The sequence below is a fragment of the Balaenoptera borealis genome, assembly GCF_965194805.1.
Source record: "Balaenoptera borealis genome assembly, chromosome: 3".
In the NCBI taxonomy this organism is placed as follows: Eukaryota; Metazoa; Chordata; class Mammalia; order Artiodactyla; family Balaenopteridae; genus Balaenoptera; species Balaenoptera borealis.
The window spans coordinates 104646060-104671427 of NC_138866.1; the positions used below are offsets into that span (position 1 = coordinate 104646060).

Below are 25368 nucleotides of genomic sequence, written 5' to 3' on the forward strand. Positions count from 1 at the left end.
GTTCCTATGACCATTTTCTTAATTGTTCTGGGTTTGTTTTTGTAGGTCTTTTTCTTCTCTTGTGTTTCCCAGTTAGAGAAGTTCCTTTAGCATTTGTTGCAGAGCTGGTTTGGTGGTGCTGAATTCTCTTAGCTTTGTTTGTCTGTAAAGCTTTTGATTTCTCCATCGAATCTGAAGGAGATCCTTGCCGGGTAATCTTGGTTGTAGGTTCTTCCCTTTCATCACTTTAAATATGTCATGCCACTCCCTTCTGGCTTGCAGAGTTTCTGCTGAGAAATCAACTGTTAACCTTATAGGAGTTCCCTTGTATGTTATTTGTCATTTTTCCCTTGCTGCTTTCAATAATTTTTCTTTGTCTTTAATTTTTGCCAATTTGATTATACGTGTCTCGGTGTGTTTTTCCTTGGGTTTATCCCGTATGGGACTCTCTGCGCATCCTGGACTTGGGTGGCTATTTCCTTTCCCATGTTAGGGAAGTTTTTGACTATAATCTCTTCAAATATTTTCTCGGGTCCTTTCTCTCTCTCCTCTCCTTCTGGGACCCCTATAATGCGAATGTTGTTGCGTTTAATGTTGTCCAAGAGGTCTCTTAGGCTGTCTTCATTTCTTTTCATTCTTTTTTCTTTATTCTGTTCCACAGTAGCGAACTCCACCAGTGTGTCTTCCAGGTCACTTATCTGTTCTTCTGCCTCAGTTATTCTGCTATTGATTCCTTCTAGTGTAGTTTTCATTTCAGTTATTGTATTGTTCATCTCTGTTTTTGTGTTCTTTAATTCTTCTAGGTGTTTGTTCTTTAATTCTTCTAGGTCTTTGTTAAACATTTCTTGCATCTTCTCAATCTTTGTTTTGCCTCCATTCTTTTTCCGAGGTCCTGAATCATCTTCACTATCATTATTCTGAATTCTTTTTCTGGAAGTTTTCCTATCTCCACTTCATTTAGTTGTTTTTCTGGGGTTTTATCTTGTTCCTCTATCTGCTACATAGCCCTCTGCCTTTTCATCTTGTCTATCTTTCTATGAATGTGGTTTTTGTTCCACAGGCTGCAGGATTGCAGTTCTTCTTGCTTCTGCTGTCTGCCCTCTGGTGGATGAGGCTATCTAAGAGGCTTGTGCAAGTTTCCTGATGGGAGAGACTGGTCTCTAGTCACTCTTAATATTAAATTAGTGCCTACTATGTGGAAACACTGTGTAGAATACAACAGTGCATAACCTATATTCTTAGTGAAATGTGTTTTTAACTAAAATACTCAGACTCAGTTACAGTACTACTGTATAGTAATATACTGATTTTTATAAAGAGACAATCATTAGCATAATACTTTCAAATTCCATGAACAGAACTGGTATTTCTTTCCTATTTACATCATTATAAAGAATTTCCCTTACCTACTACTTCCTTTTAAAACTCTAGTCTAAGTTACTTCCTTTTATCTCAGTTGCTCTCTACTGAATTGCGAATAAACTGCTCAAAATTGGAGCTACCATTCCTTGTCCCAAAACAATGTTATGTTTTGGTTCTCTTTTGTTTAGGAAAAACCTTTAACTTTTCTTAGTGAAAAAAATTGTAAGAATTTATGAGAACCTTAGAAAATGATTTCACAGAAAAATATTATAGAAAAATATAGCTGTGCTTTGCCCAAGGCAGGAAACTTTTAGGAACGTAAGGACTGCTTTAATGGTTCAGAGTCATACTTCCACAAATGTAGGGTGCTGTCTCTAATGGTGATGCAAAGGGCTGTGCAGGGGAAGGATATCACTTCAAAAATATATAAATATCATCGGTTTCCTTATTAATTCATTATGGAAATGTCATGCATTAATTTGTCCGATATGCCTTTTGGGAAACATGAGACATTTTGGATAATTTGTTTTCCTCATTTCCTACCTCAGACAATTTTAGAATTTTAGAGCTAAAAGAAACCTCATACCTCTTCAATCACCTCATTTTATAGATGATGCAACTGAAAAAAGAGTGGTTAAAACACCTGTGCAGGTCACACAAGTTTAACGACAGAACCTTTTCTCTTGATCCTCGATACAGGGTTTCTTAAACATATCACGTTTGTTTGATATTAATAAACTTTTAATGAATTTAAATTTACTTCTTTGTAGTTTCACAAGGTTATCTCTATCTTAATTAGAATTAACTTGAATTTAATTAAGAATTCATGCTCACTATATATATTTTTTATATATATATATTTTTTGTTTGTTTTTTGTTTTTTCATATTCTTGATGAGGGCAGAAGCTGTGTTTTATTTGTTGTATCCTCAGAACTTCTTACAGGGTTTGACACGGCACATAGCAGGTATTCAGTAGACTGTTGTAGACTGAGAAAATGAACTTTATAGACTTGGATCACATGTACTCTTAGCTTCAATTTTTCTAAAGAGGAAAAATCTAAAGCTGTTCAGTTTAACCTTGTTCCCTTGATTATTTCAGACATTTTTCTCTAGACTTTCTCCAGCTCTATTGCATTTCTTAAGGTGAGGGAATCAGAATTTTGAATGAGCATAGAAAGTTTCCTTTCTAGATACCAATAATCTTCTCAGTAAGTGTAGTTCTTTTGCATCATCTTACACTGGCTAACAGCAGCACTTATTTGACACTTTTCTTCCACATTGTGTAAGTACAACACATACGTGCTCCCTGCTTTGATATTTCAATACTCAGAAAATTTTGGTTTCACTTACTCTGCTAGAACAAATTTCCGCTTCCAAATCAATTATAAAACGTTAAACAAGACTAGATTTAGCATCTATGACATTTATACAGAAAGGCCCATTAGCCTCTATACTTGTGTTTTCTGTGTTTAAATAAGTTATCTGTACAATCAAAACTGTTTGAGTGTCTTCTATTTGCAAGCCACTGAACTCCTTCGTCTGAGTAAGTAATTCACAACATTCCAGATACTTAGCTTTTTCTCTGGTTGGCACAGAAAATGATTAGAAAAGTTTTGGATTCATGAAAAAGACTTTTAAGGAATCTAAATAAAAAACATGTTTTAGTTTTTCCATATGCATTGATTTATTTATTGCCATCCACTGTCCCTCTACGAACCCCAGACACACCCTTCTTGTCATCCTTAAGAACTTTACTGTAATCCTTTTATTCACCAACCCTACTCCATTGTCCCTCTGCCCTCAGACATCCCTCCTGTGATCCAGAAGAACTCTAAAGAAATCCTTTTATTCAGTAATCCTGTTCTTTATTACACATGCTACCAGAGGAGCTTAGAGATGGATGGAATCTTAGAGATTTCTAAGTTAAACTCTCATATACCAGTATGATATTCGCCAATGATAAAACAAATCATTGTAGCCAAGTATAGTACTTAATCTCTTTAATACACTGCATGCCTGACATATACACATAATACTTACTTGTACTCATCATAGACTTCCTGTTTGGGCAGTGAAGTCTCAGGATGCTCCTCTAGGGTATTCCGAATCCAGGAAAAGGCATGCATTTGCTGTGCCCGACTAGATGACATGGCATTCTGATCACTAATCATAAAACAAAAACATGTTTTAGCTGAAATAGACAGGAATTCATTGATAATTTTTGAACCAGGCCTAAATGTTCCACTAAAGGACTGTGTGTAAACTCACTATAAATGACCAAACCAAACTCAGGACATAAAGTATATGCCCAGTTATCCAAATACAAATTGTCCACCTGTGGTTGTGAGCCATTTTCTATAGCTAGTGTCTGACTGAAGTTATTGCCCTGTTCCATCCCCGCCACGGTCTCTAAACTGGCAGAGATGATGGAGCATTGAAAACATAAGGTATTTGTTTTGGCCAAAATTACCTCTAAGGGGATATTTGTTTACTTACTTGCCTGTTCATTTGCCTAAACTTACCAAATCATCAAACTATAAAGTGAAAGTTATGGAAAAAATTGTTTATTTTCTATTTGCTTAGCGATCTCAAGTAACTACCCTGAATCTTACTAAAGCCTCTATGCTCCAGAATGGAGTTCACACTGGAGAGATCCTGAAAGGACAAGTCTCCCTCTATGGTCCTTTCTGTAACCAGTCCTCCTCTCCAGGACAACACCTCCACTAAACATCATAAATTTTTATTATCTGGCAGTGTCTCTTATAACATGAGGGAAGCTCCTCACTTGACTCTGACATTCATCTCAGCTACGAAAACAATAATTTATGTATTTTCAAAGAAATTACTGAGCAATTTCTAGGACAGAAAATTATTAAAATAGTTACAAAATGTGGTCCAAGGGGAAAAAAGTAAAAGCAACAGATTTTTCATTCCATTTCTTTTCATACATATACTTTTAAAGTAATGTTAAGCATAACTTATATGAATGAAATGAACTCTGAGAAATACTTAAAAGGGTAGAGAAACTCCTTTAAGAACAGTATGCATGAACCAACAACTTTTCTCTATATTTTCTAAATGAGGTTATTAAATATTTGTACTAATGAAAATAGAGTAATACCCCGCAAGCACTTAAAACATCACACATTTATCATAAATTCATGTGCCATACAGGCAATTCATTTTTTTTCTTTTTTATGCTCTGTGATCTGCTTACCTGACAGTACCTAAAAAAACTCTTGCACTTTATTGCTCACAATACTTACCTGTTTATTCTTTGGTTTTCTGTTCAATTTTCAAAATCTGGCACACTGTATAAATACACTAATCTGTTTATAAAACATAACCCAATTGCATTTCACAGCATTCACCCAGGTACACAAATGAATTAGCAAAAACTATGGGTAAACACTTAACCAAATATGATCAAAGACTAAAAAGATCTACTGTTTTGACAGTCTGTTTCCTGATGATTTTAGGAATAGTGCAAAACAATAACAACCACAACACACACATAAACACAGTAACTGAGGCAAAGACAAGAAGTGATATTACCTTTTCTCTCCATTGCTGAGACCAGAAGGCAGCTGAAGGTAGAGGTAGAGTTTCTCTAGGTCTGTAAACTTCTCAACTTCTTGCTGGTTAAAAAGGATTAAAAAGAAAGATCATTTAAAAAATTCTTGTGTCTCCCTCAACAAAATTTACTAACACCTCCCTAAAAATACTATCTAAATTTAAACCAGGTGGAATGAATCACCTGCCAAAGAAAACAGAATCTAGGCTTTTTTCTTATCAGTAAAATAATACAGTCAAGTTGTGTGATAAATTTATTGCATATAAAAAGTTGATTAGTAAGAGAAAATGGTACTTTCCTATTAATTCTTACATTCTAGGTATAAATAAAATCATAAATCAATGCTTAGACGAAAACTTCTCATTTTAAATCACATTTAAAGAAGGAGGGTTGTGCAATATTACAGGAAAAGTACTAGATTGGGAGTCAAGAGACTATTTATTAGTTGGTCTTAGCCTAACTATTTAACTGGCTATGAGGCTTCCATGCTCTGGCGGATTTTCCTTAGAAATGTAAAATGAATGAGATGATTTCTAGGCTTCTTTTCTATTTCTCAAAAATCTAGAACATGTGACTGATGATGCTACTGTCACTGGGGTTGGAATTGAGGTTAAAAAATATAGTTATCCCTCTATATCCGTGGATAATTGGTTCCAGGAACCCCCTTCTCCCCTCCACAGATACCAAAATCCACAGATGCACAAGTTCTTTATATAAAATGGTGTTATACAGTCAGTCCTCCTTATGCACAGCTCCTCCATAACGGAGGAATCAAATCTGATCCAGGGTTGGTCTAATCCGCAAATGCAGAACCTGTGGATACGGAGGGCCAACTATTCCAAAGTACAACCAACAATCTGTTCCATGCTATGCAGATGTAATTATTCTCTGATTTGCAACAGTGGATGCTATCTGGAGAACCTACTTGTAAGACTGTCTATCACTACTGTTGTGCAACTTTGTCATTTTGTCTATAAATGTACCCTTTAAGAAAATTTCTGCTATGCAGAGGACTGTATAGTTTTCTTTCCCAGCTGAGTTTGCCACAGGATAGCTTTAAATGTGCCACAAATCCTACTGCAATAAAAATATCATAATAAAATTCTGGTAGCCTAATTCATTACAATTGAACTGCATTGCAATGGAAAATATGGACAGATTACTGGCATTCTTGGTGGCAGAATTTATTCTTACACAATAAAGCATAGCTCAAACATAGATCCAATTTTTTAAAAAAGCTTACAATGATATAATTTAGCCTATTCTTATTCTCACCAGAATTCATTCACGAAACAGTTTAATCTTAGAATTTATCCATAGAATGACTTAATCTATCAATTATATGCAATTAACTCTCAAATCCACATTTTTTTTTCATTCCACTGTCTATGGGGTATTTTCCAATTAGCTCTTGCTTTAATATCTGATAGACTGATCAGCAATATCCTACATAACTCTTCCCTTGACAACAACAAAAAACCCCTACACATACACAGACATTTTCTTTCTCAGTTGTTACTTAACACCTTCTTTTCTCTAGTTTCCCAGTGTTCAGTTTTGGAGTCTGCCTAGTTTTGCTCCTCTTGGTGTATTACACTCTAATCCTTCATTTAGCCTTCTTAACTCTTTCCACCATGTTCTTCTAGTCTTTATTTTCCCAGCCACCACATTAGTTTAGGTCTTTAGCTGTCTTTCTTTAAACAATAAAGGAGAATTCACTTACTCATTTATTTATTCCCTAAGTTTACTTTCTGAAATGTTCCACAGATGATTTATAACTATGAACTTATACTGTGTATCACAACCTATACAAAGACTGGAAATAGACAGATGAACAACACAACAATAGCCCCTGCCCTTAAGGAACTTACAATGATTACTGAATTACTAAAAAAGTCTAACTACCTGCTTTCCCTGCCTCCAGCCTTTCCCCACTTTAATCTGTTGAAATGGAAATAAAAACAAAAATAAACAAACAGGACCTAATGAAACTTAAAAGCTTTTACACCGCAAAGGAAACCATAAACAAGACGAAAAGACAACCCTCAGAATGGGAGAAAATATTTGCAAGTGAAGCAACTGACAAAGGATTAATCTCCAAAATTTACAAGCAGCTCATGCAGCTCAATATCAAAAAAACAAACAACCCAATCCAAAAATGGGCAGAAGACCTAAATAGACATTTCTCCAAAGAAGATATACAGATTGCCGACAGACACATGAAAGAATGCTCAACATCATTAATCATTAGAGAAATGCAAATCAAAACTACAATGAGGTATCATCTCATACCCATCAGAATGGTCATCATCAAAAAATCTACAAACAATAAATGCTGGAGAGGGTGTGGAGAAGAGGGAACCCTGTTGCACTGTTGGTGGGAATGTAAATTGATACAGCCACTATGGAGAACAGTATGGAGGTTCCTTAAAAAACTAAAAATAGAACTACCATATGACCCAGCAATCCCACTACTGGGCACATACCCTGAGAAAACCATAATTCAAAAAGAGTCATGTACCCCAATGTTCACTGCAGCACTATTTACAATAGCCATGACATGGAAACAACCTAAGTGTCCACTGACAGATGAATGGATAAAGAAGATGTGGTACATATATACAATGGAATGTTACTCAGCCATAAAAAGAAATGAAATTGAGTTATCTGTAGTGAGGTGGATGGACCTAGAGTCTGTCTTACAGAGTGAAGTAAGTCAGAAAGAGAAAAACAAATACCGTATGTTAACACATATATATGGAATCTAAAAAAAAATGGTCATGAAAAACCTAGGGGCAAGACAGGAATAAAGACACAGACCTACTAGAGAATGGACTTGAGGACGTGGGGAGGGGGAAGGATAAGCTGGGACGAAGTGAGAGAGTGGCATGGACATATATACACTACCAAACGTAAAATAGATAGCTAGTGGGAAGCAGCCGCATAGCACAGGGAGATCAGCTCGGTGCTTTGTGACGACCTAGAGGGGCGGGATAGGGAGGGTGGGAGGGAGGGAAACTCAAGAGGGAAAAGATATGGGGACATATGTATATGTATAACTGATTCACTTTGTTATAAAGCAGAAACTAACACACCATTGTAAAGCAATTATGCTCCAATAAAGATGTTAAAAAAAATAAAATAAAATGATGTAATGGAGATAAGTAATAAAATAAATAAATAATTATCATCCCTAAAATACCTCTTGTTCAATATTATTAACATCACCCACTTAATCCCAACAGTGCCTATCATATTAAATCGAAAATAGATTATGTTACCAAAAAAACCATGGGTATTATTATGGGCAAAGTCTGAGAAAACACAACACAAAACATAATTTTTTTGGATAAAGAAACTCTCTCTCTCAATGGAATATTATTCAGCCATAAAAATGAGTGAAATCTTGCCATTTTTGGCAACATGGATGGACCTGGAGGGCACTATGCTAAGTGAAATAAGTGAGACAAAAAAGGATAAACACCGTATGATCTCCCTTATATGTGGAATCTAAAAACAACACCAAAACAGACAAAAAACCCTGAGCCCATGGATACAGTGACGACTGGTGGTGGCCTGAGGTGGGGGGTGGGAGTGTGAGTGGGGAAAATGGGTAAAGGAGGTCAAAAAGGTAAAAATTTCCAGTTATAAAATGAATGTCATAGGGATATAATGTATAGCACGGTGATTACAATTAATAATACTGTATTGCATATTTGAAAGTAGCTAGAATGGTAGATCTTGAAAGTTCCTGTCATAAGAAAACTTATGTATGGTGACGGATGTTAACTAGATTTACTGGGGTGATCATTTTGCAATACAAGCATACCTCGGAGGTACTATAGGTTCAGTTTCAGACCACCGCAATAAAACAAATACCGCAATAAAGCGAGACACACAAATTTTTTGGTTTCCTAGTGCATATGAAAGTTATCTTTACCCTATACTATAGTCTATCAAGTAAGCAATAGCATTACGTTTAATAAAACAAGGTACATACCTTAATTAAAAATACTTTATTGCTAAAAAAATGCTAACCATCATCTGACAATGCAGGCAGGCTTACCACAAACCTTCAATTTATAAAAAATGCAGTATCTGTAAAGTGTAATAAAGCGTAATAAAATGAGGTGTGCCTGTATATACAAGTATCAAATCATTATGTTGTACACCTGAAACTAATATAATGTTACATCAGTTACACCTCACTTAAAAAACATCAAACGAAAAACACATCATTTTTGATGACTAAGAATAAAAAAACTTCATACTGTTGGAGAAACTTTGGATGCTACAGTTTTCAATTTTTATATATACTAGAGAAAAGAACAGAGAAGAAATTCCAGAAGGAATTCAGAAGATAATCCAAATTAGGATAAAGTGCCAAAGAGATTTAATTTAAAGACGGAATAGTTTTGAAAAAGATCAAACTCACTGCTGCCCCCCTTTTTTTTGCCTTTCAAACAATGAAAAGTTACTACTGTCAATTACTGTTTTATTTGTTATGTAGGACTCAACACACAGAAGAAAAAATTTGGAGAGTTTACTAAAACTGATTATCAAAATTCTATGAAGCAAATGAGAACAAAACGACGCAAGTGTATAGTGATGGCATTCCAGTCTAGCAAAGCTGAGTTCACCACGAGGATTTTTGGTTTTGGATACACTTGTCATTTACGGCTAATCATTGGCTTCCAAAACAATGATCAGTGGTGTAGAAGACCTTAACCTTGCTTGATTATCAAGGCAAGAATATCATTTGGCAAGTATGTTAAACCTCAGATTATTTGACTTTGTAAATACTTTGTAAATATTTAAACATCAAGAATATAAGTTTTGGACTTCCCAGGTGGCACAGTGGTTAAGAGTCCACCTGCCAATGCAGGGGACATGGGTTCGATTCCTGGTCCGGGAAGATCCCACATGCCGCGGAGCAACTGAGCCCGTGCGTCACAACTACTGAGCCTGTGCTCTACAGCCTGCGTGCCACAGCTACTTAAGTCCGCGTGCCTGTGCTCCGCAACAAGAGAGGTCACCGCAATGAGAAGCCCACGCACCGCAACGAAGAGTAGCCCCCGCTTGCCACTACAGAAAGCCAGAGCGCAGCAGCGAAGACCCAATGCCGCCAAAAAATAAAGAATTAGTTTTCTGTTCCAAGTGGAGATTCATTGATTGTCAAAAAGAAATATGTTTGATGCACTTATGAAATGAAGGACAAAGCTGCTCTATTTTTAGAGTATTAGGAAAAAGACCAACTGCATAAATTTTAAAAAAATTATAATTTAAAAACTCAGCCATAAAAAGAAATGAAGTATTGATACATGCTGCGACATGGATGGATCTTGAAAACATTATGCTAAGCGAAAGAAGCCAGGCACAAAAAGCCACATATCAAATGCTTTCACTTTTATGAAATACCCGGAACAGTCAAATCCATGCAGAGAGAAAGATTAGTGGCTGCCAAGGACTGGGAGGAGCGGAGTAAGAGGACTGACTGCTTAATGGGTTTCCTTTTGGGGTGACGAAATCATGTTTTAGAACTGGGTAGAGGTAGTGTTTACATAACATTGTGAATATACTATAATAAATATCACTAATGATAAACTTTATGTTACGTGTATTTTACAATAAAAAAATCACAATTTTTAATAGCGCTTGGCATATTTGGCAAATATATCTGAATATCTGACCTGAAACTTCAAATGACAAACAACAACATCTCTACTCATTAGTCTTAAAAGTCTTCATTTTCCTGAGTTGAAGAAGTTAAGTTCTCAAAGCAAAGTTATTGAAAACGTCTTCAAGTTTAGGGGGAACCTCAAATATTATCTAGTCTGTTGAATGAACTAAGGTGATGATTTCCCACTACTGTAGTTGAAAATCTTGCCCAAAAGTTTATGGGGACTTCTCTCTCACACAGTTCAATCTTTGCAAGAAGATATCCAAGGAATCTTGGAACTAAAGTTTGATTTAGATGTCAAAGACATTCCAGGAAACCCCTTTGGAGAATTTTTGGTAAAAATCTCCCTGTTTACTTCCACGTAAGTAAGCAGACCTTGTGTGTCAATCATCCCATTTACATAAGCATACATTTATGTAGCTGGTTTTTCAGAAACTTTGGGTATGAAAACAAAGCAATGTTACAGACTTAATGTTGCAAATGACCTAGATAGTGCGTTGCTCTTTCACATCCTAGACAGAAAAGCATATAGCAAACAACCAGATTCAACATTCACTTTGATATCATGTGATCCAGAGAAAATTAAAGGTGTAAAGCAAAATATACAAGATCATGTTACTTCTGGAAGATCAAGGTGGAGTTCTGTGCTCGAATTCTACCACTCCTATGCCCTTCCCCTCTGAAACTCTGGCTGATCAAGAATATTCACAGGAGGAACGAGGAGCATGGAGCTATCTAGCTGTTTCTGTGAGATGTAAGTAAAGTGGTGAAGAGAATAAGGAACAGAGACAGTCCACCAAATATTCCATCTGCTCACCTACATTGCTCAGCCTCCTCTGCAGTTAGTTTAGGGCCATGAACTTAGCACAAGTGATGCATTTCATTTCTCGGCTGACATAGTTAAGAACCAATGTGTCACCTCTATATCCTTTTTCCCCCTTTGTGGCACCTTGGCAGTCCTGTGTTTCAGTGGTGAGGCTACAACATGGCAATGTCTGTCAATGTGGGTTCCTGAGGGACTACGTGGAACAGGGCCCTCCAATGATTTGTGCTATACATGTAGTGTGAATGACAATAAGTTCTTCTGGTTAGGCCACTGATATTTCAGGCTTCCTTTGTTTCGGCAGCATAGCCTTGCCCATCCTGATTAATACAGCAAGTCAGACCTTTCCCCCTAGCACTTCTGAGAGAACTGAAGATCCCTTTTAGATATGCAGATAAAAACGTTGAGAGAGGAACTGGGCTCCTCTCTAATCACAAAAGCTTTCATTCACTCATTTTTAGAATAGTATTTAACATATTTTGAAATTTCAAATTATATCAACCAAGAATAGAAGATATTTATGTTTATCAAAATGAGATATGGGCTAAAAAAAAGTTAAGAAGTACCAGTTTAGAATATACAGCCTTCACGCTCTCTCCCACTGTATTTAAAAAAAAAAAAAAAAAAACCTAGTTAAAAAATTCAACTCTAATAGATTTTGTACACAAGGTCCTATAATATGCCTGTTTGTCCCTTTACTTTGGGCCACAGCAATTACTCAGGGATTTATACTCAATTAATTTGCATTTATTGATTGCTAAAAAAAAGTTTTTCGCTATCTAGTTACACCCTCCCCCCTCACCTAGATCGAAGATTCTGGTTTATCCAAACTCAATCACCATTTGAAGCAGAATCCTGAAATGTAAGACAGAGCCAGATGGTACTCCTTTTAATATTTTAATACCCCATTTAATTTTTAAATTTAAAATGATAAAGTATTTCAACCAAAGTATACAAAGTAGGTACACATGTATCACTATCCATATTTAAAAGATGCTAACTTTTTGCCATATTTGCTTCAGAATTCTTTCAACTTTTTAGATTATACAGTAGTGTTTGTTATATGAACTGAAACCAGTTTATCCATTTCTTTATGACAGAGTTGTTATAAAGTCCCATTATTTCAAATAGTGCTGCAATAAAAATTTTTATTTGTGACTGTTGTGTCCTTGAGTGGGAGTTTTTTCTATAGTACGAACCTACCTAAAAGTAGAAGTACTTGGTCATATAAGATGCACATCTTCAACTTTGTTGGTATTCCCAAATTGCTCGCCAAAACTGTTATGCCTATTTATATTTCCAACAGCAATGCTACAATTTCTCCACATCCTTGTTAAAAATTAAGATTTCCATTTTAGCTAATCTTATAAGTATGAAAAAGTATCTCACTGTTTTATTTTACATTTTCTGATTGACGATGAAACTATCATATTATTTACCATTTGAGTTTACTCTAATTCAATGGCTATCCAATTTTACCATGCATCAGAATCACCTGGAGAGCTTGTTAAAGATGACAGTTTCTGACTCAGTAGTCTGGAGCAGGGACCTTGAGAACCCGGATTTCTAAACAGTTCCCAGTGATGTTGATACTGCTAGTCAGAGGATCACATCTGAAGAACCACTGCTCAAGGAACTACACATTTAAAAATGGGAATATTTACTATGTAGTCCACATACTAATCTTCTATTGCTTAGAAGTGTTGCTAATATCTTCTCTAGTTGTAGCTTGTATTTGCATTTTGTTTTTGGAGTCTTGAGATGCAGAGAAGTTTTTAATTTCCAGGCAGTCAAATATATCAGTCTTTTCATTTATAATCTGTGCTTTTTGTGTCTTATTTTGAAATCCTTCTCTATCCCAATGTCATTAAGATATCCCATGTTTTCTTTTTAAAGTTTTGTTTTTCATATTTAGGTCTTTAGGTATTGTACTTAATTCCTCTAAAATTTATTTTTCTATAATTTATGAAGTAGAAACCTAATTAAAAATTTTCCACAAGGTTAGCTAATTTTCCTAGTAAAATTTATTGAATGATTCACCAATTCTAATTTTCATGCCACATCTATTATGGGATTCTTGTTTATTAAAGGTTAAAAATAATGCCGTTTTTACTTTCAGTATTTAAAAACAACTTTCACTGAGTTGGAATTTAACTTAGAAAAAATCTGACACCTTATCCTTGAGAGGATCACATAGCAAAATGTATGATTCACTGATCCTTCTTGAACTTGTGAAACAGACTTTTCATATAAGAATATCTCCCAGTAACTGATTAGTGTAGTAGTAAAGCAGCTTTGATGGAACTTTTAGAAATCTGAGGTTAATAGGCAAGTCTCGTATTGATAAATTAATAGCTAATAAGGATAAAGGACCTATATCATATATTATAGATGAATAAAGCAGTTGCTACTTGAGCTTGATTGGTGGACCTTTCAAATCTAATCTATCTAAAACAGTAGGATATAGTGCTAAGGTACAGGATACAGAATCAGAAGAGTTCCAGATTTGCCACTCATTAGCTCTGTGATATTAGGCAAGATGAGCATTAATTTTCAAGTCTGTAAAACAGTGATAAAATGCCCATAAAATTTTTGTGCGGATTAAAAGAAATTTATAAAAGGTATCTATAATAGGTATTATTATTACATAAATATTATTTTGAAATATATACTTGCTTAAAGTCAGATTTTGGCAAAAGAGTTTATAATTCAAATTCTATCAACAAGTATAGAATCTTTTATTTGAAAAAGCAAGGTATCTTAAGAAATTTAGGAAATATTTTGCCTGGTGACCTCCACTAACTTAAGAGGTATACCACAAGAGCAAGGTTCCTAGATTTTATATGAGCATCAGACTTGACCACAAATTACTGAAGACAATGTTCCACCAGCACTGACTTTCGTCAGGGTAAGTGCAGAAAAATGTCGACACTATTCCTTCCTGAGCCATCAAGATGTAACTGAAGTTAGAAAATATTTCTGATAACTGTGATACTAGAGAGAAAGGAATCAATCTAAGCAGAATAGGTCAGAAATAAAAGCTTTCCCTAGGTTGGACTTGGAAAAAAATGTATAACTTTCCATTTGCTTTCCGTTGTTAAAAAAAATACCTGAAACAATATTCTATATTTCAAAAAACTGAGTTAATTTTTAGTGCTTCATCTTGTCTGCTCAGGACATCCACCTCCAAACTGTCAAAACATACCAGATGAATTGCAGAGAACCAGGTAGAATTTTCAATGTCTTATTACTAGAACTTAAAAACCTTCAAGCAGATGGTAAGGAAAAACGTTCCCACTATTTACTGGCATAGAATACAGTTATAAGGTAGTCTGAGTGGAGAGATCTGCTCCGGTTTTTAGGGAACATCCTGAATCAGGTTTACCCCACAACTTCGCAAACATTACTAAAAAAGGTTTTCCCTGTTTGAAATAAATTTTTTTGCAGTGATGTGTTTCTTGTTATGAGACTTTATTCTCAGGTGTTATTCAGGTTTGTTTGTTTGGTTTTTTTTTACAAGGTCACAAAACTGGGGAAGGGTTGATGGTTATAAAGATGGTAACAAGTAAGGACTTAACTGAGGAGCTTTCATGCAAATCCTTGATGGATCATTATCTTTATTTCCAAAAGAAGCAGAAACTCTCCTGTTGAGATGTATAAACACCTCTCAAGGAACTAGTCAGGTTGACAATGACAGAGTCTTGATGGAAGATGACCAACCAGGGTATCACATTCATGATTATTCTTTAAATTTTACTTTTCAAACTAGTATCAGAAAAAGGTTTTAAAAGAAGTTTTAATTTAAATTTGTATTTAGAACAGTTAGCTTAAAATCCAGAAACTTAAATTCTCCAGTTTGACAGTTTCTTCAGTTAAGTTACCAGGTAAGGAGGGAAAATATATACAATGACAGGATAATCAGACTTGAATTTGTTTTTTAATTTTGTAAACTTCAGAAACAAAACAAAACGTGAAAAAAATTCTAATTATTTCTTCCCCCGACAAGAGACACCGATTCTGGAGCACAGTTATTAAAAGGCCTCTTTCTTCACCAGCATCACTGACAGAAGGACTTGAAGGGGGAAAGTAGAACCTTATTCTATAGCCTTTTAAAAAATTTATGGAAACAATGAACATACCTGATATTACATTCTCTCAGGCCCCAGCAGTTGTGAAAGCTGTCCTTCCACAGGATTGAATAAGGAAGATAGAGAAAAAGGTCAAGGTATAAGGACTCTATTTTTCAATTCGTTTTGCTTAGAATTCTTAATTTTCAGCAATTTTCAGTTTCCTAACTTCCTATGAGAACCATGTGGTCATTTTTTATAAATGTGCCCTAAAATATACTCTTTGATTTTTTTTTTAGGGCTTAACAAAAAAGGAAGCTAAATCCCTCAAACTGAAATAATGAATAACATGGTAGCAAGTACCACAGCTACATAAATGCCCAGATGACTAAAAACCAAATGAAATGCTGAGACAAGGGCATATTGCTAGGGTTCAAATAGGCAGAGGGTACATAAACCTATAGATTTGAGTCCCTTTGAAACAGGATTCAAATGAGAGCCATCTCTAGGGAGAATACTTCTGCCCATAGTTAAATGCTACAAAAAGTGAGCATCACGGAATGATCAAGTAATCTTTCTCTGGCTCATTTAGGTGAGGCAAAGGTTATTATCAATGTTTCTGTATGCTGTTTGAAAAGATCCTAGGGTTCTACTAGTGGTTGGGGATAAGGCTGAGGGCACTAGCAAGAAGGATAAGGTTTAGGTCTTTCTAGTCACTGTGTTTAAAGTTTTTTTGTTTGTTTGTTTTTGTTTTTATAGCATGGAAAGAAAGGATAGTCCCTGGGAGCCCAACTACTATTATGTTTCCAAAAAACTGGATTTGTTCTAATTGATTCTTCAAGATCACAAAGCTACAGCCTCAACTAAGATGTCGGCCACAGAGGAAAAGTTAGTTCTTTAATTCCTGTCTCTGCTCCTATTAACCTTTCCTTCTTTCCCCCTTAGTTTATTTTTCTGTAAGTCTGAAAATAACTTAAAATGCAAAAATAGAAAAACTAGAATACTATAAGAATTCATTTGTTTTCTATCAAAATGCATTATAGTGTATTATGTCATTCTTTGAATATAAAGGTACTAATGAAAATTGGACTTATTTCAGGTAAATGGGTGAGAGATTGCCATCTTGGTCTATCCTATTCCTCTTTGTGACAATAAAATGAATTTGAAAGCTAGCTGACAATGGTAAAGGCACTCTTTACAATTATGGAAGAGAAAAGTAACCAGAACTCATGATTTGGGCCTTAGCGGCAATTTAGTCCACTTGAATTCCTAACAGGAGAAAACCCAAAAAACCAAAAACGTTATAACTATATTGTCCTCCCATACTGAGGGATAAAATAACTCATGTACTTGATGTAAATAAAAAAGAATAAAGGGTTCAAATTCCTCTGAATGGATGGCATGGCCTTATACAGATGATTTCTTTTTGTGATAACTCAAAAAACAAAGCAAATGCAGCTATTTAAATCTGGCCCCTCTGTCAGCAAGCACCATGCCCCAACCCCTGCCAGGACAGGTAAAATCTACACAAAAGTAGCTCTCTTGTAAGGTACTCATTTCCTCTCCACCAAGTGGCTGAAAGGAAACGGTCAGATTCTAAGCTAGGTCTTTACTAAAAGTAACCTCAGTGCTACATCACATGATAAACCCTATCTTCTATTCTAACAACGAGCCTTTTTCAAGTCTGATGTATTTTAATTAAATAGTCCAAACAAAATTTTTAGTTTCAATCAATACTGGGTCAGGAAATTGACCTTGGTCATCATTTAGTATTCATTATAGCAAGGATTTGAGGTGAGAAAGCATGCTTTCTTCCATAAAGGAGGAAAGGGAGGAAAGAAGTCTTTTCAAATTGTATACACCTCATACATGCCCCCTCAATAACATATATCTCCGGAGAGCAGGAGAGGAGGTGTGCCTTTTGTGAAAAATTCTCCCTTGAGCAAGTTACTCGAATTTATTTCTGGGAGTGTGTCATCTGTCTTAGAAAGTCCCACTCTAATAACATTAGTCTGGTTTTCAGGAAGCAGATATCCTACACCCTGCTTCACATATCTTTTACTTCTCATCCAACCACTTCAGCAGTCGGCACATTAAAAGATTTGGCTTCTAACTTAAAACATTAACTATGGGATAGATTTGAAAAGTTTAAAAAATTAATGAGATTATATTCATTCATTCATTCACTGAGTATTGAGTGCCAACTATGCTTTAGACATGCATGACCTTACATTTTAGTACCAGGGAGACAGACAATAAAATTTAAAAGTAGAACATCTGTTACATGATAATGATAAATGCTATAAAGAAAAAGTATTGGCAGTGGGTACAATTTAAACTAGACTGGTCAGGGAAGGTTTCATTGGAAAGTATGAAGATAAAACGTTTCACACAGTGGCTAACCAATAGGAAAGATTCTCAAAGAGCTTTACCATTATTCTTTGTCCTACCCTACTTTTGCTTTCTACTGACTGACTGTTGTAATGGCCAGGCAGGACAAGAACTGACAGTAAAGAGGCCACATTACTGAGACAAAAATGGAGGCTGCCTTCTCATTATCTGTCCTCATACATACTATTATGGCTCCTCCAATCCTGTGATGAATGGCTCTCAGGAAAATCTTGCCCCCAAAGGATCTAACACAGAGGTCACAAGCTCAAATGCCAGGTAGGTAATGCAAATGATTAAACTAGACTACAGGTAAGAAAAATATATATATTTAGGAGTTAAATGCATGGCAGGAAAATGCAAGAAAACTGGAGAACACACATCATGTAGAAATAAAGATTCATCAGTGTCCTAAGTTTTCAGAGAGGCCAGACACCTGATTTTTTTCTGTGAACTCTCCCAATTTTAAAATTTCAAATTTGAAATATGGCAACCAATTAGAAATTTAGATAATGTTACCGTGGGCCAAAGGAAACACCTCTGTGGAATGGATCTAGTCTGTGGGTCTCCAGTTTAGCTCCTCGGGTCTACAGGGTTAAGGGTTGATTCCTTCCAGGGCCATAAGCACCAAGATGCTTGAGTTGCTGGACCAGGCCTGCTTGTTATTACCATCCAGTCCATATCTGAGCAACCATATGTTTTAAAATCCAGGATCTCTGGAATGTACAGTACTTTGATTCAGAGTTAGCTATATGAATAAGATGCTATAAGCCAAGATGAAATGATACTGGGAAGGTTATACCCAGGGAAATATTCTCTACTGCAATGTTCCAGATACGACCCTGGTGAGAATGTAAGTAATGCTGAACCTCCACATAGATATCCATGATAAATGAATAGACTTGCTACAGACAGATTGCTTGCCCTGCTCTTCCCCCTCCTGTTTTCTAACCAACTTATTACTATGCTAAACAGGGTTTTTCAGATGGGGTACTTAGTACCTCCATTGTGATTCTCTTTTCAGGTTTTAGCATTTATAATGGACAACTCACGTGTGGCCAGAAAGTTGGTTCTTAGGACTCATCTAATAATAGACTTTGGTGTCCATTACAGAAGGAAAGTTGTTATAGAACATAGCTTAGACTGCTAATTTTTGTTCATTTCCCCCAGGGAGGACAAACATTAGTCCAGCATGGGTGGGAGGCGACAGCAGAGTACTGAAGGATTACTTAATCAGCATTCAGAACCTAACACATACTGACTATTGATTCACTACAATCTCACCCTTTCAAGTTTTCTACTGTATTCCCTTGCAAGAGGACGCTATTGAGAGTTCTCCCCTGTAGGGAACCTGCCTCACTACAGAATAACCTGAATGACGACATCTATCACCAAATTTCAAGTTTCTCTAGCTCTCCAGAAGGAACAGGCATTCTGGCAACCTCACATCACTTTCAACTTCTCTCTCTTACTGGTAATCCTAGAAAGTCCTCCTTGGTTCAACTCGCATGAATATAACTCGCCCTCTCCCAGTATAGCAGACTTAGGTCAAGAAGCCTTTAGACTCATCTGTGCAAGGAACTCATTAGACATGTTCAATTTCTGTCCAGTTGAGTTTACTTGCCCTTCTCGGTGCAGAGCATAGAATGTTCTGTAAAGCACATGCTTTATTAGGCCATGTTAACTCACCAACACTGCATTTATTAAACTTAGAAGTAACTGGCAATACATAAGAGTCCTCTCTTAGGATACTGGTCAGTAGAGAGCCCTAAAAGTAGGGCAGTATACTCTTCCAGAGAGATTTAAAATATGGACTTAAATGGATCTAAAATACAGTTGACCCTTGAGCAATATGGGGGTTAGGGGTGTCTACCATCCTTGTGGTTGAAAATTCGAGTATAACTTCACTGTTGGCTCTCCATACCACAGTTGCATTTGGGGACTCAACCAACCACAGATCCTGTAGTACCATATTTAGCAAAAGAAATCTGCACATAAGGGACCCAAGCAGTTCAAAACTGTGTTGTTCAAGGGTCAACTGTACTTAGCCTCCCTTATTCCTCCTTTTAAGCCTTTTATCTCTCCAGCTGATGGGAAGAAAAGTAAACAAAGATTGTCTACTCTTACCTCCATAATCTTACTAGGATTGCTGTCGAATTGCCCAGTCCATGAGACAGAAATAGTTTTCTTCTTGCTTTCAACTGATTTCCTGATAAGCGAAATGTTATTTGTTTTAATATTTACATTAGCTTTTCCTAACAGGAACCAAAATATATGGTCATTTTCCCCCCTCTTTTAACTCTTGTTAGTTCTAGTAACTCCAACACAACTAATCAATGTAGGGGACCTGAACATTAGAACTGGTGAAAGATTGCTTCCTGGTAGCATACACACCTAATATACAGTAATATAAACAGGAAGTTCTCAATATCCTGATAGTTCTGGATGGCACATGGAAAATAATTTCTCTCTCTAGTGCAGAAACTTACCCTATCAGTTTTATCAATCACTTCCCAAATAGTGTGTCTTAGAACATCAGTTTCATGAGAAGTTTTATGAGGGGAAAAAAGTCTTGTATATATTGAATATTTGTTAGGATTCATGATACACAGCAGCATATTAATAACAGCTCTTAACACATCCTTCAATCCAGAGTTCACGAAACATATTTGACTTTTGGAACCCTTTTTGCATATTAACATCCTATGGAATTATTCTTCCAAGGACCATATTTTGGGAAACTAACTATTATTTCCCTTCCTTCTGTGGTTGAGCCTCACCAAACCAGGCCTTTTCTCCATCAAACATTCAGGATTATTTCTCTCACATTTTAGGCCTCGCTATAGCTTTCAGGTAGTCCAATTTCATTCAACTAAAATAAGGGGCCTAGGTAATATGGAATGAGTAGCTTTCAAACTCTGCTGAGGTCTAGCTAATCCTAGGGGGTTGGGAGTATCAATGGTAAGATTTTTGCCTTGACTATTAAGCTGGTTATGAAAAATATAATTGGATCGGCTTTACAAATGTATAATGACATTATAGACCTAAAATTGTTACAACTCATGAGAAATTTAGTTTAAGTCATGTTGATTATTGTTAAAATTAAGTAAAAATCAATTGTTTTATTGCAAAAGCATTAAAATATTAACAAAAAACTCTGTTCACAATTATGCTTCTGCAAATATTTTCGATTTGTCTTTACTGATAAGCAGGCAAAATACTAGGCTTTAAAAATAGCACAGATACAATTTTCTATTTTTCACTTCTAGCATATTTCACAGCACCATAGTCTTCACAATTGTAATCAATTTAAATAGCTGAAATCATTTTAGCAATTTTGTTTTAATGAGCATATTATGTTTTTAAAATGGCATTCAAGCAACCTGCTTGCAGAAAAAGAGACTGAATTTAGAATTACTGACTACTAAAATTCAGTAAGATAATGAGGACAGCTTTTCATTTTTTCTTTTCAGATTTATTTTCAAAGTGGATAATTACTTTCAGGAACATTTCTTAATTATAGGAAGATGAAGAAGTAGATTCTTAAAAATTCATATATAATAACCTAATATTTCAGACGCTTTAAAAATGTTATGTATATCACAGTTTTTTAAAAGCCTGGGCTCTGGAGTCAGACTATCTGGATTAAAAGCCTAATTTTACCAATTAGCAAGTTTTATGACCTTGAGTAAGTTACTTAACCTGTCTGAGCCTGTTTCTTCATTTGTAAAATGAGGATAACAGATTAAAGCTCATAGGCAAATTATGAGGGCTGAATGATAAAATATGTAAAGCACTTGTCTGGCACATGATAATAAATACTCAATAAATGTTAATAATAATAACAACAACACGTATAAAGAAACTCTGGGGATATTATGTGCATATTATACATTCTTTTTGATAATTATTGTTTGTGGATAATCATTCAGCAAATATTTACTGAATGTCTTCCACGTACTAGACACTGCTAAGCACTGAGGATACCAAGACCGTAAGACACAGTCCTTACTACCAAAAGCTTATTCCTGGGGAAGAAAACCAATTAATCTGGGGATTAGCATACTATATGGTAAGAGCTTTAATAGGGGTATAAAGCTTTTTATAAGGTGCATGACAGCAGGGGACCTTAACATGAGAAGCTATGGCAGACAGGCTGGACTCAGACGTATATTGCTAACCACCTTCTTTTTGGTCTTCTTCTGGTATAGAGGCTAGAAACAAAATACTCCATATCCTAGTTTCCCTTGTAGCTAGAGGCACCCAAGTGACATTACCCTGGAGGTGGAAGTTCCTGAAGTGGGTTTTTGAAACAGAAGTTAGTGTACTGAAAACAAAGACAGAGCTTCCCTAGAAGAAAGCCCTTTGACCCTTCCTCCCTTCTTCCTGCCTTAGCATTTGGACAGAAGGCATGGAAGTGCAGCAGCCATCAATGACGTGACAGGATAAAAGATGACACAGCAAAAAACAAAGGGCCTAGGATTCCAGAGGCATTACTGAGTTACTGCACCACTCTTGGATGCCTAACTTTGGACTTATTAGATGACACAAACTCTTATTTCTTTAAGCCACCAATACTTGGGGTTTTCTGTTATCTGCAACTGAATGCATTCCTAATAGATAAAAAGCATTCCAAAAAGGGTTTCTGGGCCAAGTCCAAAAGGACTAGGAGTTATTATCCAAGTGAAGAAATCTGAGAAGGGCACAGGTGGTAGAGGAAACAGCACCTACAAAGGCCTGAAGGGGGAGGGAGCATAGAGTGTTGATACTGGCAGCTGTTCTACAATATGTACCTTCTGGCTTCCAGGCAGCTTTAGCCAGGTGATTCCCAACTTCTCTGTCTTCCACTCTCTATGTTTGAGGGATTCAATACTCTCCCCTCATTGGTTCCATATGGTAAGCATTCATTCTTAAATGGTAAGTTTTGTGATGATGAACATAAAATGTTATCCCTGACTAACATTTAGACTTCTAGAAACATAAATTTGTGGCAATAAAGTCAATTAGATCCACATTAACAATTTACACGTACAACACCTTCAGCTGAAGCTGTCATGTGTGCTTACGATGTGCCAGGCACTGTATTTATACTACAAGCATACTTCCTTTTATTGAGCTTCCTTTTATCACACTTTGCAAATATTGTGTTTTTTACAATTTGAAGGTTTGTGGCATCCCTGCGTTGAGCAAATCTATCAGCACCATTTTCCCAATCTTATTTGCTCACTTTGTGTCTCTGAGTCACATTTTGGTAATTCTCACAGTATTTCAAAGTTTTCCATCATTATTATTATATCTGTTATGGTGATCTGTGATCAGTGATCTTTGATATTACTACTAAGACTTGCTGAAGGCTCAGAGGAGGGTTAGCATTGTTTAGCAATAAAGTATCTTTCAATTAATGTGTGTGCAAGTTTTTTTTAGACATAATGCTATCACACACTTAAGAGACTACAGTATAGTATAAAAATAACTTCTTTTTAAAACTTTTTATTTTATATTGGAGTATAGCTGATGAACAATGCTGTGATAGTTTCAGGTGCACAGCAAAATGACTCAGCCATACATATACATAAAGATAACTTTTATATGCACTGGGAAACCAAAAAATTTGTGTGACTCGTTTTATTGCAATATTCACTTTACCACAGTGGTCTGGAACTAAACCCTCAGCATCTCTGAGGGATGCCTGTAACAAGTACAGTTGTTATTTCCTTTAAAAGTCACAGTAACTCAGTGGCTTAGGTACTATTATTATCACCTTTAAAAATATAACTAAAATAGGTTAAAATTATCCAAAATCAGACAATAATGGCAATAATGGTAGGGGCAAAGATTCAAATTCAGGACTGTGTCATTCTATAGCCTCAGCTCTGAGCCATTCTGTTATGCTGCCAGTTTCTCTTAGTTTCTGAACTATTTATCCCACTTTACTTGCTTAAATCCTTCCTGAATCTATGCAATAAAGTTTCAGTTCCCCATCTGTACTCTGGGGATGAGTGGGAGTGGTTTCGGCTGGTTCTCTCTCAACAGGTTAGTGTAGGAGGAAGAGAAATACCTAAGCTGAGAAGAACAGGGGAAAAGAGGAGAATGCCAGGAAAAAAAAAAAGTTCTTTCCCTCTAAATGAATGAGACCAGTTTCTGTTCTTACGGGCAAACTGTGAAGTAATTCCAACAAATAAATTCCAATGTTTTATCAAGTACATGGTCTCTAAAAAGGTCTCAACTGAAGGTGGTAACACTTCTTTACATTTTAAATTGCAATATGTTTAATAATTGAGTCGTTAGACTATACTCATTCATACATTTAACAAATATTTATTGATCATCCTCATGTGCCTTTGGGCATATTCCAATATGCTCCTACACTCAAGAAGCCAAGAACAAATAAAAATGCTGATTATGACTATCATAGAGGTGACTACATAAAACAAATAAAGGTAAGCACAGGACATTAGGGGACAGAAGATGTATCAGACTCAGACCTGACAAATCACAGATGGTTTTCCGAGGGGGTGAAGATGAATCTTAAAATATAACTAGATAGAGGGAAAAAAAAGAGGATAGTCTAGACCACAGTTTCTCAACTGTTAACACTACTGACAATTTTGGGCTGATAAAGTGATGTCCTGTATTTTACAGGATGTTTAAACAGCATACTTGTCCTCTACCCACTCAACTGGTAGCAAAACAAAAATGTCTCCAGATATTGTCAAATGTTTCCTGGGGGTCAAAACTGCCTCCAGTTGAGAACCACTGTCTAGATATGCACTAGCCACTAGCCACTTTTGGCTATTTGACTTAAAATAGGTTGCCACTAGCCACTTTTGGCTATTTGACTTAAAATTAAATTAATAAAATTAACAGTTCAGTATCTCAGTCACACTAGCCACATTTCAAGTGCTTAATACATAGCCACATGTGTCTACTGGCTACCATACTGAATAGTGCATATAGAGAACATTTCTACCACCACAGAATGTTCTAATGGCCATTGCTGTTCTAGATTGAGAGAGTATATATTCTCTTTTCTTACTCCACAAGTGTTCATTACAGCTTGCTGACAGCCTGTGGAGGGAGTAGAGAAAGATGACATTAAATAAGAAAAGTAAAGCCTGAGTATGAAGGGTCTTCAATGCCTTAAAGACAGAACAATGGGGAACCAGCAAAAGGTCTTAAGCAAGGGTGCAAAACATACAGATTCACATTTCATAAAGATGATTGTAATGATACTGTGAAGAATGGAATAAAAGTGGAGAGACGAGAAACAGAAAAATAGCTACAGTATTTCCAACAAGTACAATGATCTGGATTAATGTAGTAGCAGTAGGGACAGACAAAAATGGAGCAATTATGAAGACAGAAGTGACAGGACTTGGTGACTGACTGGATGTGAGGCAGGTGAGAAAGAGGATGAAAACAAGAATGACCACCAGGCTTTTAGGTTGGATGAGTGAGTATATTCACTAAGACAATATGGTAGAAAGAATAATG

General features: G+C 35.9%; 1 protein-coding gene across 6 annotated transcripts in view; it reads right to left on the reverse strand.

Moving 5' to 3' along the window:
• RFX7 (regulatory factor X7) overlaps nt 1-25368 on the reverse strand; it is a 151993-nt gene that overhangs the window by 63675 nt on the left and 62950 nt on the right. For 5 of the 6 annotated variants that reach the window (XM_082387999.1, XM_082388000.1, XM_082387997.1 and 2 more), the window contains exons 4-5: nt 4898-4980; nt 3383-3505 (exon numbers count right to left, since the gene is read on the reverse strand). In XM_082387999.1, coding sequence (XP_082244125.1) covers nt 3383-3505; nt 4898-4980 — 206 coding nt within the window. Of the gene's footprint in view, nt 1-3382; nt 3506-4897; nt 4981-20001; nt 24592-25368 lie in introns of those variants that run through there. The other variant, XM_082388001.1, reaches the window with a different exon arrangement.